This window comes from Taurulus bubalis (assembly GCF_910589615.1).
Source record: "Taurulus bubalis genome assembly, chromosome: 2".
NCBI lineage: Eukaryota > Metazoa > Chordata > Actinopteri > Perciformes > Cottidae > Taurulus > Taurulus bubalis.
The window spans coordinates 36,390,347-36,405,498 of record NC_136590.1 but is presented as its reverse complement, the minus strand read 5'-3'; the positions used below and the strand labels follow the sequence as shown (position 1 = coordinate 36,405,498).

Here is a 15,152-nt window from a genome sequence, read left to right as displayed (position 1 = left end):
ACCATTTGTGATAATTGTGGTTTTACTGAAGTGGTAGCTGATTATGCTGTGATGAGTTAATGATTGATGACTTCTGCCCCTGCAGATACCCTAATGTCAACATCCACAACTTCACCACCAGCTGGAGAGATGGCCTGGCGTTCAGTGCCATCGTGCACAAACACAGGTCATTGACTTCTTCCTGTACCTTCTACAATATACCAACTGGCTCTTGTTAAGCACAAACTTGTGATCCATTATAACAGGTCTTTCCTTCAAAGAATCGTTCTTAACCTAATGATGAGCACCTGTCGCAGAACCAGGGGTCTCAGGGGTGTTTTTATCCCCTTTTCTATTGAGGTCTCCTCCTGCTCCTCACTTCCTTCAAACAGTCTGCAGTATGGCTAAAAGGATGAAAATAGGAATATGACCTAGATCACAGAAATAATAACCCACTTATTTTCTATGAAGAGCCATGGTTGATAACTCTCTTGCACACCCTGCTGTTCGATGCACTGAATGTCTCAGGTGATACTTGATCTATAAATGCAAACAGTGCTTTCATTAGAGTTACTGAACCAATGGATATTCATGTAACCATGACGCTGCCATTTACATGTTCAGGCCGTTTTTAAACTAGTCAGACAGCAGACACTTACAATATGCAAATATTTCCTTCCTTTTCCTTTGTTAAAGCAATGGGATTTCATACGTTTCATGAATTAGGAACATGCTGTGGTGCATAATGTTTCATGACCATTGTACAATTACAAACCTCTAGACATGGACATGTTTTGACCTCATTCTCCTATTTTGGGAATGCCAATTCATGTCTATTTGGTCATTAAAGTGATATACCGATTTTACATCCTTCTAATGCATAATTAAGCCCAAAAGTCAAACCTGGTTCAGCCAAGAATAAGCAATAATTGGCAGGAACAGCTTGTCTAATCCACCGATAAGCGTGTTTGCCTACAGATGACTATACCTAAATCCAATGGATTATTTAATGCACCCTGGTCAGTAAATTTAGACATGTTTTGGAGTGGACTGCCAAAAAAGGTTTAACTCTATACAACATATAGGTGATGCAATATGTCTATATATTAGCCTGAATGAGATTGCTATTGGTCTTCACCCTGCTTTGCCATCTGTTATTATTAAAACCAGAATTGTTTCCTGGCCTTTGCAGACCTGACGTGATTGAGTTTGACAACTTGAAGAGGTCCAATGCTCACTACAATCTCTCGAATGCTTTCAATGTGGCTGAGAAGGATCTTGGGCTCACCAAGCTGCTGGACCCAGAAGGTGAGTGGGTAAAGCCTCCACAAAACATGACGCATTTCTGTCACAAGTCACGCTGACGGCCTGACACCATCCACTAAGGCACTAAACTGTTGTTCGAAACAGATTGATGGCAACACCACATCACATATCAGCTACAGTGGTATCACAAAAAGCATGTCCAAATATAGTAACAGTTTGGCACCAATTAAACTCCCCATTCATGCTGTTTTGATAGCCAAACATAACTGTGTTGTTGGTGCATGATGAGGTTTATGGTCACTAAATGAAAAGAAAGAGTTCCATGTACATGGATCATGCTGTTGTTTTTTTCTCCTCCAGATGTTAATGTTGATCAACCTGATGAAAAGTCCATCATTACCTATGTGGCAACCTATTACCATTACTTCTCGAAGATGAAAGCCCTGGCAGTGGAAGGCAAACGAATTGGCAAGGTTAGCTGTGTGTGTGTTTGTGTACATTATGAGAGAGTAAAGCGTTTGCCCACAAGTTGCCTTGATTCACAGATCCCTCTCGGTTGCAGGTACTGGACTATGCTATCGAGGCTGACCAACTGATAGAGAAGTATGAGAGCCTTGCCTCGGAGCTGCTCCTGTGGATCGAGCAGACCATAGGAACGCTTAATGATCGGCAGCTAGCTAACTCACTGAATGCTGTGCAAAACCAGCTGCAGGCTTTTAACTCCTACCGGACTGTGGAGAAACCCCCCAAGTGAGTGGGTTACTGTAACCCAGTGAATGACCCCATGCTTGTTATCCAGTAGGATCCAAAGTGAAAGACTGTACATTATGTCAAACCAAGGTGGTTTCTGTCTCCACAGATTTACAGAGAAGGGAAACTTGGAAGTTCTCCTCTTCACTATCCAGAGCAAGATGAGAGCAAATAATCAGAAAGTCTACATGCCCAGAGAGGGTAAACTCATCTCTGACATCAATAAGGTATGGGTTGCTCTACAAAAGGGCTAGAAATGGTTTTCCATCAAGAAATCTCTAATAGCGTGACGTAATAAACATGTAGCATTTTCTGCAGTATTGGTATCCTAGTTGCAGGGTGTTACCAACTTCCTGTGTTTTCATGTGGCAGGCATGGGAGCGATTGGAAAAGGCCGAGCATGAACGAGAGCTGGCACTGAGGAATGAGTTGATTCGTCAGGAGAAGCTGGAGATGCTCGCTGCACGTTTTGACCGCAAAGCAGCTATGCGGGAAACGTGGCTGAGTGAGAACCAGAGGCTGGTGTCTCAGGTAATACAATTAAAGACAGACATATGTGGCTTTAGACGCATTCGTATTTCTACATTGAACAGTTTTGATGTGATTTAGCTCACTTTCTTCTTTTTAATAGGACAACTTTGGAACTGACCTGGGAGCTGTGGAAGCTGCCACTCGTAAACACGAAGCAATTGAGACAGACATTGGGGCATATTGGGAGCGTGTGGCTGCTGTGGAGGCTGTTGCCAAAGAGCTGGAAGCAGAGAGGTACCATGATGTGCGGCGTGTAATTGCGCGGAGGGATAATGTACTTCGACTCTGGGAATACCTGAAAGAGCTTCTGGCTGCACGTCGAGAGCGTCTGAACGCCCATCGTGACCTACAGAGACTGTTTGAGGAGATGCGCTACATCATGGACTGGATGGCAGACATGAAGGTACTGACCCAACACAACACATTCTTACTCTATTGACCAGTGCTCACACTGTTTTAGTTCGTTTGAACTACTGCGTTGCATTCCTACATTCTGTTGGCTTTGTTTTTAATCAACAAAAAGGAAATTCCTAATCCTCTCAAGTAAGTTAGTGTTTGTTCACATATGTCCTCGGCAGCTTTAGTGACTGTGCTTATCTGAGGACCATTAACGCCAGTAATTAGCTTTTTACATTCTGAACTTGAGCTGTGTTGCCTGTCATTGGCTTTACTTAGGTTAGCTCAGGTAGACTTCAGTCACTAGGAGTCCTTTTCACATTTCATGGTTAAATCTGGTCTTAATTATAATAATTAATCTAATAATAGTTTCAAATTTGGGAATATTTATCAATTATGTGCCTGTTTAAAATATAGCATGTATGCCTCTCTCTACTACTCTGAGGGTCCCTCATTAGCCATCTTAAATAAATATTGCACTATTTGCTCCTTTTGGGCTTTGACTCGTTGCAATGTGAGCATTTGAGATTTTCTTTACATTTCTCAGTTGAGAAACAGTTAAAGGTGTTTAATTTGATCTGGGGTGGAGTTGTTTAGTATATTAATCCATTTATTTTGTAATTTTCTTTTTTAATGTCTTGGTGATTCAGTTAACTATTGCCACATAATTAGAATGCTTGAATACAGTTTATTGTGTGTATTTAATTGTATTTGTAGCAGCAAGTTAAGGGTCTGAACCTACAGCTTGTTGAAATTCTGCTGTCAGCCGTTACTGGTTTTTGGCCATTTAAAATATCACCATGACCCAAACATGGCTCATAAAATGGTGATGATTCAACATAATATATATTTATTTGCTTTAAATGTTGGTCACTATTTCCTCACACATCCTGGTGGTGGACACAACACCCAAACGAGATTCCTACCTTGTGGGTGCCGTGTCAAACAGTTTCAGGTTTTCTTAAAAAAAAAATCCATTTATATGAAATAAACAAATCTTCCACTGGACTGTTCTGTTTTAGGGTCGTCTGCAGTCGCCTGACAGTGGCAAACATTTGCATGATGTGTTAGACCTACTGCAGAAACACAATCTGGTAGAGGCTGACATTTCCGCTCAGGCCGAGAGGATCAAGGCCGTTCAGGGAGCGGCACAGCGCTTCACTTCCTATGAACAGGGTGAGTCTACAGATCATGTAGATTTAGTTGCATCTATTTGTGCACAAGTAGTGTCATGTATTCATTCCTGCCTTTTCTAATTGCCAGCCTACAAACCGTGTGAGCCGGGACTAGTTAGTGAGAAGGTTGACCTCCTCGGTCAAGCCTATGAGGAGCTTGGTCAGCTTGTTGGGAAACGCAGAGTGCGCCTAGAGGAGTCACGCCGCCTGTGGCAGTTTCTGTGGGATGTGGGAGAAGAAGCATCCTGGATCAGAGAGCAGGAGCAGATCCTGGCCAGTGGAGACTGTGGCCGAGACCTCACTTCTGCCCTTCACCTGCTCAGCAAACACGAGGCCTTCACGGATGAGATGGCAGCCCGTTACGGCCCCCTGAGCAACAGCATTGCTGCCGGAGAAGCTTTGGTTCAGGAGGGACACTTTGGAGCCCCAGAGGTCACCGAGAGGATTGAAGACATTCGTGCACAGTGGACACATCTGGAGGAGGTGGGTGGTGATCACGATTCATGGTATTTGTACAGTATAAATGTTTTTTTTTTTATGTTTGTAATTTTGCCGTTCTATCTGCTCCCCAGACAACTAGGCTTAGAGAGCAGAGCCTCAAAGAAGCTGTGGCCCTGCACCAGTTTCAAACGGATGCCAATGACATGGAGGCATGGATCATGGAGACACTTAGGCAGGTGTCAAGTCAGGAGGTGGGCCATGATGAGTTCTCCACCCAAACTCTCGCTCGCAAGCAGAGGGAGGTAGAGGAGGAGCTCCAGAGTCACCGCCCCGGCATCGACTCCCTGCATGAGCAGGTCCAAGCACTGCCACAGGCATTTATGGATTTCCCTCAGGTATGTTTGCTTTATTTTTCTTATTTTTCTTCAGTGATGATTTACGTTTTGTGGTGCTCAATATTGTTTATGGCTGACTTTAGGTGGACGGTCGCCTACCTGCTATCGAGCAGAGTTATGAAGAACTGGAGACTCTGTCAGTAGCTCGGCGCCAGGCTCTGGAAGGTGCCCTGGCCCTCTACCGCATGTTCAGTGAAGCTGGTGCCTGCCAGCTATGGGTGGAGGAAAAGGAGCAGTGGTTAGATGGCATGGAGATCCCTACCAAACTGGAGGACTTGGAGGTGGTGCAACAGAGGTTAGTCTGGGCGAAACGGGAAAATGTTAATAAAGAAGATTTCATTTATTAGAAATCGTATCCCTTGAATAGGTGTGAATTAATAAGCTTTCTGCCACAAATAATTTGATCATCTACGGAAATATCTAGTCTAAATTAGATTTAGACCTTTTAGAATGAGTGAATTGATGCTGGTCTATTATTTATGGCTGCAGATTTGAGACACTGGAACCTGAGATGAACAACCTAGGCACTCGTGTCACTGATGTGAACCAGGTGGCCGAGCAGCTGCTGAGCTCCGACAACTGTAACAAAGACCAAATCCATCAGACACGAGACCAACTCCACAACAGGTCAGAGCTAACATATGAGGCCAAGTAAAACCCACCATTTAACAAAGATAGAAGAAATACCAGAAATACATGTGTACTCAACGAGCACCGTGGTTAGCATTTTAGCTTAAATATTACATTTGCTGTGGTCCATAGATGGAAGGAGTTCGAACAAATGGCTGGCCAAAAGAAAGTCGCCCTTGAGTCGGCCCTTAACATTCAGAACTACCACTTGGAGTGTAATGAGATCCAAACTTGGATGAAGGAAAAAACCAAAGTGATTGAATCCACCCAGAGCTTGGGCAATGACCTGGCTGGAGTGATGGCGCTGCAACGCAAACTCACTGGCATGGAGAGGGACCTGGAGGCCATTCAGGTATGGAGATGTGATTTATTGTTGAGGGATGGGAACAGAACAGATTGTGTAATATAACTTTTAAAAAGCAGGTAAATTAGTAGTAGGATTATTTGAGGTATCATCATATCTGCGTTAGATAATTTTTCATATTCTTTCAGGGCAAACTGGATGACCTAAGAAACGAGGCGGAAAAACTGGCCATGGAACATCCAGATCAGGCAGGAGAGATTCAAGATCACCTGGCAGAGATTCAAGATGTGTGGAAGGAGTTGAACGCTACCATGAAGCGGCGCGAGGAGTCATTGGGCGAAGCCAGCAAGCTGCAGGGTTTCCTCAGGGATCTGGATGACTTTCAGTCCTGGCTGTCCCGTACCCAGACAGCCGTGGCCTCAGAGGACATTCCAACCTCTCTGCCTGAGGCTGAGAGTTTGCTAGCCCAGCATGAGAGTATTAAGAATGAGGTGGATAACTATAAGGAGGACTACGAGAAGATGCGAGCGGTCGGCGAGGAGGTGACCCAAGGCCAGACGGATGCCCAGTACATGTTCTTGGCCCAGAGACTCCAGGCACTGGATACTGGTTGGCATGAGTTGCATCGCATGTGGGAGAACCGCCACAGTCTCTTGGCCCAGGCCTTTGACTTCCAGAATTTCTTGAGAGACGCAAAGCAGGCCGAGGCTTTCCTCAACAGCCAGGTTAGTAAAATACACTATGGAATTAAAGCCTGCACCAGAGAGTTATGGAAACTTAATTAATTCTTTGAAACAAAAGCATGATCAACGTACTGCTTTATTGGTCAATGTCTACAGTCCAGCAGTCAATGTAAAATTCTGAAATATTAGATATATTGCATGATATGAGTGGAGGATTAAGTCTTTAAGCAGAGTATGGGTTACTATGAGTTGGATGGAAATGTAATGTATCTAATTAAAAATTCATTGCAAAATCCATTTATAGTCTCAATTAATTATAATTGACCAATCAAATTGAATCAATGTTTGGGATTTGCGATGCCAAAAGTAAAGTCACAATGTTTTTTAGGGCAACACTGCTGGTAATCAGAAATATGTTAACCATAATACTTAATAATTAAACATGAGGGTAGTGTGGGTGTTTGCAGTTTGTTTACTTCCCAGTTTTGCGTTTTCACTTGCTCTCAAATCGGAGCAGAAGTTGGATGCAAAGTGGGCCATAGGCTTAGATCTGTATAGTATATCAAACAATCCAGGGAGAGCTACTATCATAGTGGCACCAAAACGATTTAAGAGGAAATTAAACTTTATTCACATGTATGGACTGGAACAACCTAAGAGTATGGATTCAAAGACAGCTGCAGCTAAATTATATTGGTACATTTTTCTAGTTTGAATTCTTCAGTATATCCACAGTTTATCTCAATACAATACTTACAGGAAGCAAACAGGCTTCAAAAAACATTAGCTTAGATAATTGCACATAAGTGTTTAAAAGAATACTAATTCCTTTCCTCTCTGTGTAGGAGTATGTGCTGTCCCACACAGAAATGCCCACCACTCTTCAAGGAGCAGAGGAGGCCATTAAGAAGCATGAGGACTTCCTCACCACAACAGACGCCAGTGAGGAGAAGATAACTGGTGTGGTGGAGGGTGGACGACGCCTCATTAATGACAGTAATGCAAACTCTGATAAGATCGAGGAAAAAGTCGATTCCATCCAGGAAAGGTTCGAGCAAGCCACATTTCAATTATTAACAGTGTAATATTGGAAGAAAAGCTATTCATTTAGCTTTCTGCTTAATTTTCTCCAGGCATCTTAAGAATAAGGAGGCTGCCAATGAATTGCTGGCTAAGCTTAAGGACAACCGTGAACTGCAGCACTTCCTCCAAGACGGACAGGAGGTAAAAAATATTGAAAAAATAAAATAGCATAGTGACTAAATAATTAAAGATGCTTATGGGATAAATGTGTGAAAATTCCCTGGAATTGTGAGTAGAAATGGCTTCTTTAATCATAAGATTATATAGAACATTTAGAACTTGTGTTGATCACTTGTATTTCTTTGTTATGTTTCCCGAAAGTATGTCACACTTAATAATATAAAGAAATAATACTTAATAAATAATGCTATTCTCTTTTCTGTAGCTCACGTTGTGGATAAATGAGAAGATGCTGACGGCACAGGACATGTCTTATGATGAGGCCAGAAATCTTCACAGCAAGTGGCAGAAGCATCAGGCCTTCATGGCAGAACTGGCATCTAACAAAGACTGGCTGGACAAAATTGATAAGGTGTGGCCATTTTTATATATATTGTCATTAAATTAAATGTTGGACATCCCTTTATCTGCCTGATTGTCAGCATTTCATTTCAATTTTTTTCTCGGGACAATCTGCCAGGAATGACATTCCCAAAGCAAAATTAACTTTAATTCAAACTTGTCCTTGTTTCCCGTCTCCAACAGGAGGGTCAGGCACTGGTGGCCGAGAAGCCGGAGCTAAAACCTGTTGTCCAGCAGACCCTGGAGGACCTGCAGCGTCAGTGGGAGGAGCTGGAGGCCACCACCCGGACCAAGGCCCAGTGCTTGTTCGATGCTAACCGAGCAGAGCTCTTTACACAGAGCTGCTCTGCTCTGGATGGCTGGCTGAAAAACCTTGAGGGTCAGCTGCATAGCGACGACTATGGCAAAGATTTGACCAGTGTTAACATCCTGCTCAAGAAGCACCAGGTAGAGCACACTGTTCAAACAAATCTCAATCCATGCCATCTTTGCTGTTAAGGAATACTGTTAATTTGATACAAAACATATATTGTGATTTTTAAATGTGCTAAAGAAAATCTACAGATGGCATTTTATGAATCCTGTATTTGTTTAGCTGAGTGCCAAATGTGGACACTGTCAAATGTCTATTTCTAACATCTTTGTACTGTTGCTGTGTAGATGCTGGAGCACCAGATGGACGTTAGAGAGAAGGAGGTGGAGTCCCTTCAGTCTCAGGCTCTGGCACTGACCCAGGAAGACGCTGGTATTGCTGAGGTAGATGGTCAACAAAGGCGTGTCACTGACAACTTCTCCAACCTTCAGGATCCTCTCAAACTAAGGAGACAGCGACTACTGGACTCCAAAGAAGCACATCAATTCAACAGAGATCTGGAGGACGAAATTGTGAGTTGAATCACCTGATTGATTGCATAAATTCGATGTGAACGTTCAACTAACTGTTTTGCCTCATGTTTTATTCACCCGCCTGCTATTCACTCAGCTTTGGGTGAAAGAGAGGATGCCTCTGGCGGCCTCCACAGAACATGGAAAAGACCTGCCCACCGTACAGCTGTTAATCAAGAAGAACCAGGTACAGTGGATACAATTACTTTGTTAAAAATGCTGTAATGCAGGGTAATTAAAGGAAGATTAAGATATCATTGGCATCACTGAATTATTAAACGTTGTAAATGAGTATATACCTAAGGCAAATGTGAGATGCAACCCACCTTCTCTGTTTCTGAATTTAGACATTGCAGAAGGAGATCCAGGGCCACCAGCCTCGCATCGATGACATCCATAGACGAGGCCAGCCTCAGAGCCAGGTAGATGGCGAGAGACAGTCTGTCCTAGAGGAGCGCCTTGTTGAGCTGCGGGACCTCTGGGACCAGCTGATCGCCGAGACAGACAAACGCCATGCCCGTCTAATAGAGGCAAATCGCGCTCAGCAGTTCTATGCTGATGCAGCGGAGGCGGAGGCATGGATGGGAGAACAAGAGCTACACATGATGTCAGAGGAAAAAGCCAAGGTAAGACGAGGCAAAATAAGAGAACATTGTGCTTTTTCACAATCCTTTGTTTTGAGAAAATATCATATAATTTCCCATTTGTCTCCCAGGATGAGCAAAGCGCACTAGTGATGGTCAAGAAGCACCAGACCCTGGAACAGGCACTTGAAGACTACGCTCAAACCATTCACCAACTAGCCAACAGCAGCCGCATCATGGTCAACGGTGAACATCCGGAGAGGTAACAACGCACAAATAGATCTAAATGTTGAAGTGTCAACTGTGACACAAGGCTTCTGATGAAAAACGTTGTACACCCACAACCACTGATCTGTGTTGCTCTCTTTGTGTCTTAAAACAGCGAGAGAATCACCTTACGGCAAGCCCAAGTTGACAAACTTTATGCAGGGTTGAAAGACCTCGCTGAGGAACGTCGCGGGCGACTTCAGGAGAGACTACGACTGACCCAGTTAAAGCGGGAGGTGGATGACCTGGAACAGTGGATTGCTGAGAGGGAGGTGGTTGCTGGCTCCCATGAACTAGGACAGGACTATGAACATGTTACAGTACGTTTTTTTTTCCTCCGTCACATACTTTGGAGACCCTGAAGCTCAGGGAAATTTAGCTCAAATTAATTATGTCTCCCACTTCTGGCCTGATTTTATTTATTTTTTCTCTCTACAGATGCTTAGGGACAAGTTTCGGGAGTTTGCTCGTGACACCAGCACCATTGGCCAAGAGCGTGTAGATGGTGTAAATGGGCTTGCAGATGACCTGATTGAGTCAGGTCATCCTGAGAACGCTAGTGTGGCCGAGTGGAAAGACGGGTTAAACGAGGCTTGGGCTGATCTGCTGGAGCTTATCGACACACGCACACAAATGTTAGCAGCCTCCTATGAGTTGCACCGCTTCCATCAGGATGCCATGGAGGTGCTTGGACGTGTTAAGGAGAAGAGGGAAGGGCTGCCGTCTGACCTTGGCCGAGATCTGAACACCGTTCAGCATCTACACAGACAGCACAACACTTTCGAAAATGACATCCAGGCCCTCAGTGGACAGGTCAGCTGTCTGTTAATAAGGAGCTCCTATGTGAGATTCCAAGAGAGCCATGTGAACAGAAAACTGAATGTCCCCTCTTCCTCTTTGACCTCATAGGTGAACCAGGTACAAGATGATGCAGCACGGCTGCAGAAGGCTTATGCTGGGGAGAAGGCGGACGACATTAACAGGAGTGAACATGCTGTGACTTCTGCCTGGGAGGGCCTGCTTGAGGCTGGTCAGGCCCGCAGGCTCCTCCTGCTGGACACAGTGGAGAAGTTCCGTTTCTTCAACATGGTGCGAGATCTGATGCTCTGGATGGACGGTGTCAATCTGCAGATAGACGCACACGACAGCCCCAGGTGATATTTTATGCTTAATTTTCCAGTTACGGTAATGAATGCTGTTATAATCAGTGCAACAAGTATATTTAAATCTCAATCTTAATATTCTCCTCTGTTGTCCCAGGGATGTGTCTTCTGCAGGGCTGGTCATTGCCAATCATCAGGACATCAAGTCAGAGATTGAGACCAGGGCAGACAGCTTTACTGCCTGTATCGAGATGGGGAATTCTCTCGTCAACAACAATCACTATGCAGCTGATGAGGTACTAGGCAGTGGGCCACTTTCACTGTTATGTTCAGTCATGTTATTGCATATTTAAAATAAAAGTGAGAAAACTTAATGGACCATTGTGGGTTATTGCTTCAAGTCAATCTTTTCATGTGTCTTCTAGTTACTGAATGTTCTTTGATTCACAGATCCGGGAGAAACTGGCTCAACTCCAGGAAAAGAGAGAGAAGATCAACAACAAGTGGCAAGACAAAATGGACCATTTACAAATTGGTATGCCTGCTTGTCATGTGTTCTAGTTTACATAAGGGTACATTCAGTCTTTGTTGTGGTTGCTACAGGGTAAAGGTAGCAGTTAAAATACAAACGGGTACGTCCAGTTTGAAGGTTATCATGGCATCCAGAATTCTTTCCTGTCAAGACTTGTGAGGCAAAATGCTACATTATTATTTGTTCACTCTAACTCTCTTTCTTTTTGTTTTCCTCTCCGTCTTCTGCTCCCTTACCTCTGAATCGCAGTGCTGGAGGTGTTGCAGTTTGGACGCGATGCCTATGTGGCAGAGTCTTGGTTGGCAGGGCAAGAACCTCTGGTGCGAGCTGCAGAGCTGGGCTCAAATGTGGATGAGGTAGAGAGCCTAATTAAGCGCCATGAGGCCTTTGAGAAACTTGCTGCAGCCTGGGAAGACCGCTTTGTGCTACTGGAGAAACTTACTACTGTAAGTAGAAAAATGACTTCCATCACATGCCGTGTATTTGAGACTGGTTTTAGTTAGTTCTGAGTGGCCAAGTACATACAGAGAGAGGATGTCCACCACTCTTAATGTAGGCATTGCTTTTCCCTCACGTATGAAGTGTTAAGTTTCGCTATCACCACTGACTTTACATCTTTCAGCTTGAAGAGCATGAGATCCAGAAGAGGCGAGAGGAAGAAGAGAGAGCAAGGCGACCGCCCACACCACCCCCAGTAGAAGTGGCACAATCTGAAACAGAAAGTCATGTACATGACTCTGCAGCCAGGTAAACAAAGAGGACTTCTGGTTGAGCAGAGCGGTGTTGATGTACAGTATAATTTGACATTGTTTTCATTATATTGTATTAACATTCTTTATACTCGCTCTCCCACTCAGAACCAGTCTGGACCAGACCACACTCAATCAGTCCGTGTCGGTGAATGGAGTTCACAGCGACAATGACACATCGCAGGTGAGTCTTTTGTAGATCCAAATCCTTTGAACATTACAGGGTTTCTACTCTGTGGTTGAACAGTCATTTAAAACAAAATACATATATGTTTTAACAGGTTTCCAATTAAATGTTTTACCATAGGGCTCTGGCATGTAATGTCCTGTAATGTCTTTTCCATGTTGCATGCCTCATCTCTTATATTGACATTATAACAGAAATTCATTCCTTCAATTAATATTATTATATTGCATTGATGTAAACATAACATGTCCACATCTAATAATAATACATTACTGACAAAAACATGGATGAATAGTATTTAAATATACAAGTTGTAAAAGAAGTCCAAAATATATTTTGAGTATATTACACTACATGCATCACTGTATTTAAGTGTGTGTCCCTGTCTTTTTCCATTCTACTCTAATCAACAGTGTTCTTTTGACATTCCATTGTTATATTGTGACATTGCGAATATCTAATTGAAAGAAACATCTATGTTTTTACCAGAAAATAGCCAGGAGAGCAACATTCTTAGAACAAATATAAATGGAGCAATATTTTATGACCAGGATCAGCAGCAAAGTTTTGATTATCTGTATTGTTGATGACTTCCACACTACAAACTAATTTGTAGTGTGAAAGAATCAGTGCCACCTGGGATTTGCAGAGGAAGAAACTCACCCAGCACCTCAGGGAACCTGAGTGAGTTGGACAGTGCACCCGTGAGGAGGAAGTTGGGATCAGGGGAGTCCATGCATGGTACACTGTCCTAGTGAAAATCCTCACTGGCAGATGAAAAAAAGCACCTTGTGAAAAGCAGAAGTAAATGTATGTCCAAAACTCAGTCAAAGAAATGGAGACATTTATGTATGAATGGAACTTCATCAATTTTACACAGTTGTTGAGCTGTTATGAGAAGCCAATCATAATGGTATTCCGTCTGAACAAAGTCCTAGAAGTGTTTCTAACTTTCAAGTTTCTGCCACAGATGAGACTTCTTAACAATTTCTCATTGCGTTTTCATCAGCAGTCATTATCGTTGTCAGTGGGAAAGAAATCAGAGCCTAAACGTGTGTGTAAGCCAAAGCAGCCGGAGCGTGTGAGTACCAAGCCGTGGTCAGCTTTGTAGCTTCCCCTCGCCCCCGTCACAGCCTCCGCTCAGCTCCTGGTCAACTGCAGTGCCTCTTTTCTTCTGTTGAGAAGCCATCGCCCTCTATCACAGATGCAAACCATCGCTTTATTTAACCATGTTTCATTCATGAGTCCCATTGCTATTCAAAGGCATGATGCAGATTCATGAACAGATTGTCATCATGTATCAGTCTGCGGTTGTATATGTGCTCTTATTGACCAGGACAAGAGTTACTGTTAATGTGAAGCTCGGAGTTGTAAATGTGCTAATGTGGTGATAATTGTAGCTGGTTTATATGTACCTTGTTTTAGTTATTCCCCATATGTGTACACTTCCTGTGATGAGTGTGAACGTCATTTAACAGGAACAAGAATGTCTCCTTAGCTGATAATATGTTCCTCTACTGTGACAATTCAGTACTTTAAAAGGCATCCTATAGTCTTTGTATTTAAGATTAATAAAGTAAATCAATAAAATCTAGAATACTTAATCTAAGAGATGTGAATGGTTTAAGGCTTTACAGAGTTGAACCATAATTATGTGTTTATGTCTGTGTTTTGTGTGGTGCAATGATGATTGATTTATAAAGACTTGACTGAAGAGGCAAAGACTATCATAAAAATAGTAATGTTTACATTACAAATTGTTATCTGCCTCTGTTTCAATCGAAAAGTATATCAGGTTGCCTAAGTACTTCTTTTTTTTTTTACATTTGAACTATCCATGTTCAGTGTAGCATGCATTCATGCCTGGTTATTTTAATTGTATATCAGTGCACTGTGTGTTTATGTGGACACTGTTATTTCAGGTAATCATACAGTGCCGACAAAAACAAGCGTCATCATGACTTTTCACATATGGCTGTGAATGGCTGCTTTGCTGCTCACTGCTTCCATCTAGTCCGATGGTTTTCTACCTCCCCATTCATGTTCTGGTTTGAACCACAGGGCTCCGAGTCCGAGTCGGTGAACGGACCAGGCAGGGACAGTGGGCTGGCATCCTCTCGCCTCGATCCTTCAGCCACATTACCGGGCAGGGGTGGAGCGGAGCCAGATGCCATGGAGGGGATGCTCAATCGAAAACAGGAGATGGAGTCCCACAGCAAAAAGGCAGCTACCAGGTGAGGGTTGTTATCGGTCAAGTGACTTTAAATAGTCATCGGAGAGCCAAGACAATGAAGACTGTCGCAACGCGTTTTCAATTGCCTTTTTCTTTGTCCCTGTAGGTCCTGGCAGAGCGTGTACTGTGTCCTCAGAAAAGGAAGTCTTGGTTTCTATAAAGACGGCAAGAGCGCTAGCAATGGCATTCCATACCACGGAGAGGTACCCATCAGCCTCGGAGAGGCTGTGTGTGAGGTAGCAAACGACTATAAGAAGAGGAAATTTGTATTCAAGCTCAGGTGAGAATTCAGGCAATTAAAAACCTCAGAACAAGGATTCCCGATAGAGTATGTTTTTCACCCTGTTAGACTTTAAAGCTTATATTTGACTAATGGTTTACATCATCAACACTGTCTGCAGGCTAGGGGATGGAAAAGAGTACCTGTTTCAGGCAAAGGATGAGGTAAGATGTATAA

At 43.3% G+C, this 15,152-nt stretch overlaps 1 protein-coding gene across 5 annotated transcripts in view; it reads left to right on the top strand.

The window, feature by feature from the left end:
- sptbn2 (spectrin, beta, non-erythrocytic 2) overlaps positions 1-15,152 on the top strand; it is a gene marked incomplete at its 5' end in the record, with an annotated part of 34,767 nt that overhangs the window by 18,388 nt on the left and 1,227 nt on the right. For 2 of the 5 annotated variants that reach the window (XM_079214001.1, XM_079213997.1), the window contains 33 exons: positions 86-166; positions 1,172-1,287; positions 1,606-1,718; positions 1,808-1,995; positions 2,105-2,222; positions 2,368-2,526; positions 2,627-2,929; positions 3,945-4,098; positions 4,186-4,580; positions 4,670-4,933; positions 5,017-5,228; positions 5,423-5,560; positions 5,696-5,915; positions 6,056-6,592; positions 7,396-7,598; positions 7,684-7,774; positions 8,019-8,165; positions 8,339-8,602; positions 8,816-9,040; positions 9,138-9,227; positions 9,388-9,666; positions 9,756-9,886; positions 10,007-10,211; positions 10,330-10,704; positions 10,801-11,045; positions 11,152-11,290; positions 11,445-11,529; positions 11,776-11,972; positions 12,149-12,273; positions 12,384-12,459; positions 14,524-14,696; positions 14,802-14,975; positions 15,097-15,139. In XM_079214001.1, the coding sequence (XP_079070127.1) occupies positions 86-166; positions 1,172-1,287; positions 1,606-1,718; positions 1,808-1,995; positions 2,105-2,222; positions 2,368-2,526; positions 2,627-2,929; positions 3,945-4,098; positions 4,186-4,580; positions 4,670-4,933; positions 5,017-5,228; positions 5,423-5,560; positions 5,696-5,915; positions 6,056-6,592; positions 7,396-7,598; positions 7,684-7,774; positions 8,019-8,165; positions 8,339-8,602; positions 8,816-9,040; positions 9,138-9,227; positions 9,388-9,666; positions 9,756-9,886; positions 10,007-10,211; positions 10,330-10,704; positions 10,801-11,045; positions 11,152-11,290; positions 11,445-11,529; positions 11,776-11,972; positions 12,149-12,273; positions 12,384-12,459; positions 14,524-14,696; positions 14,802-14,975; positions 15,097-15,139 (6,265 nt within the window). Of the gene's footprint in view, positions 1-85; positions 167-1,171; positions 1,288-1,605; positions 1,719-1,807; positions 1,996-2,104; positions 2,223-2,367; positions 2,527-2,626; positions 2,930-3,944; positions 4,099-4,185; positions 4,581-4,669; positions 4,934-5,016; positions 5,229-5,422; positions 5,561-5,695; positions 5,916-6,055; positions 6,593-7,395; positions 7,599-7,683; positions 7,775-8,018; positions 8,166-8,338; positions 8,603-8,815; positions 9,041-9,137; positions 9,228-9,387; positions 9,667-9,755; positions 9,887-10,006; positions 10,212-10,329; positions 10,705-10,800; positions 11,046-11,151; positions 11,291-11,444; positions 11,530-11,775; positions 11,973-12,148; positions 12,274-12,383; positions 12,460-13,471; positions 13,556-14,523; positions 14,697-14,801; positions 14,976-15,096; positions 15,140-15,152 lie in introns of all 5 variants that reach the window. The other 3 variants (XM_079214000.1, XM_079213999.1, XM_079213998.1) reach the window with 3 other exon arrangements.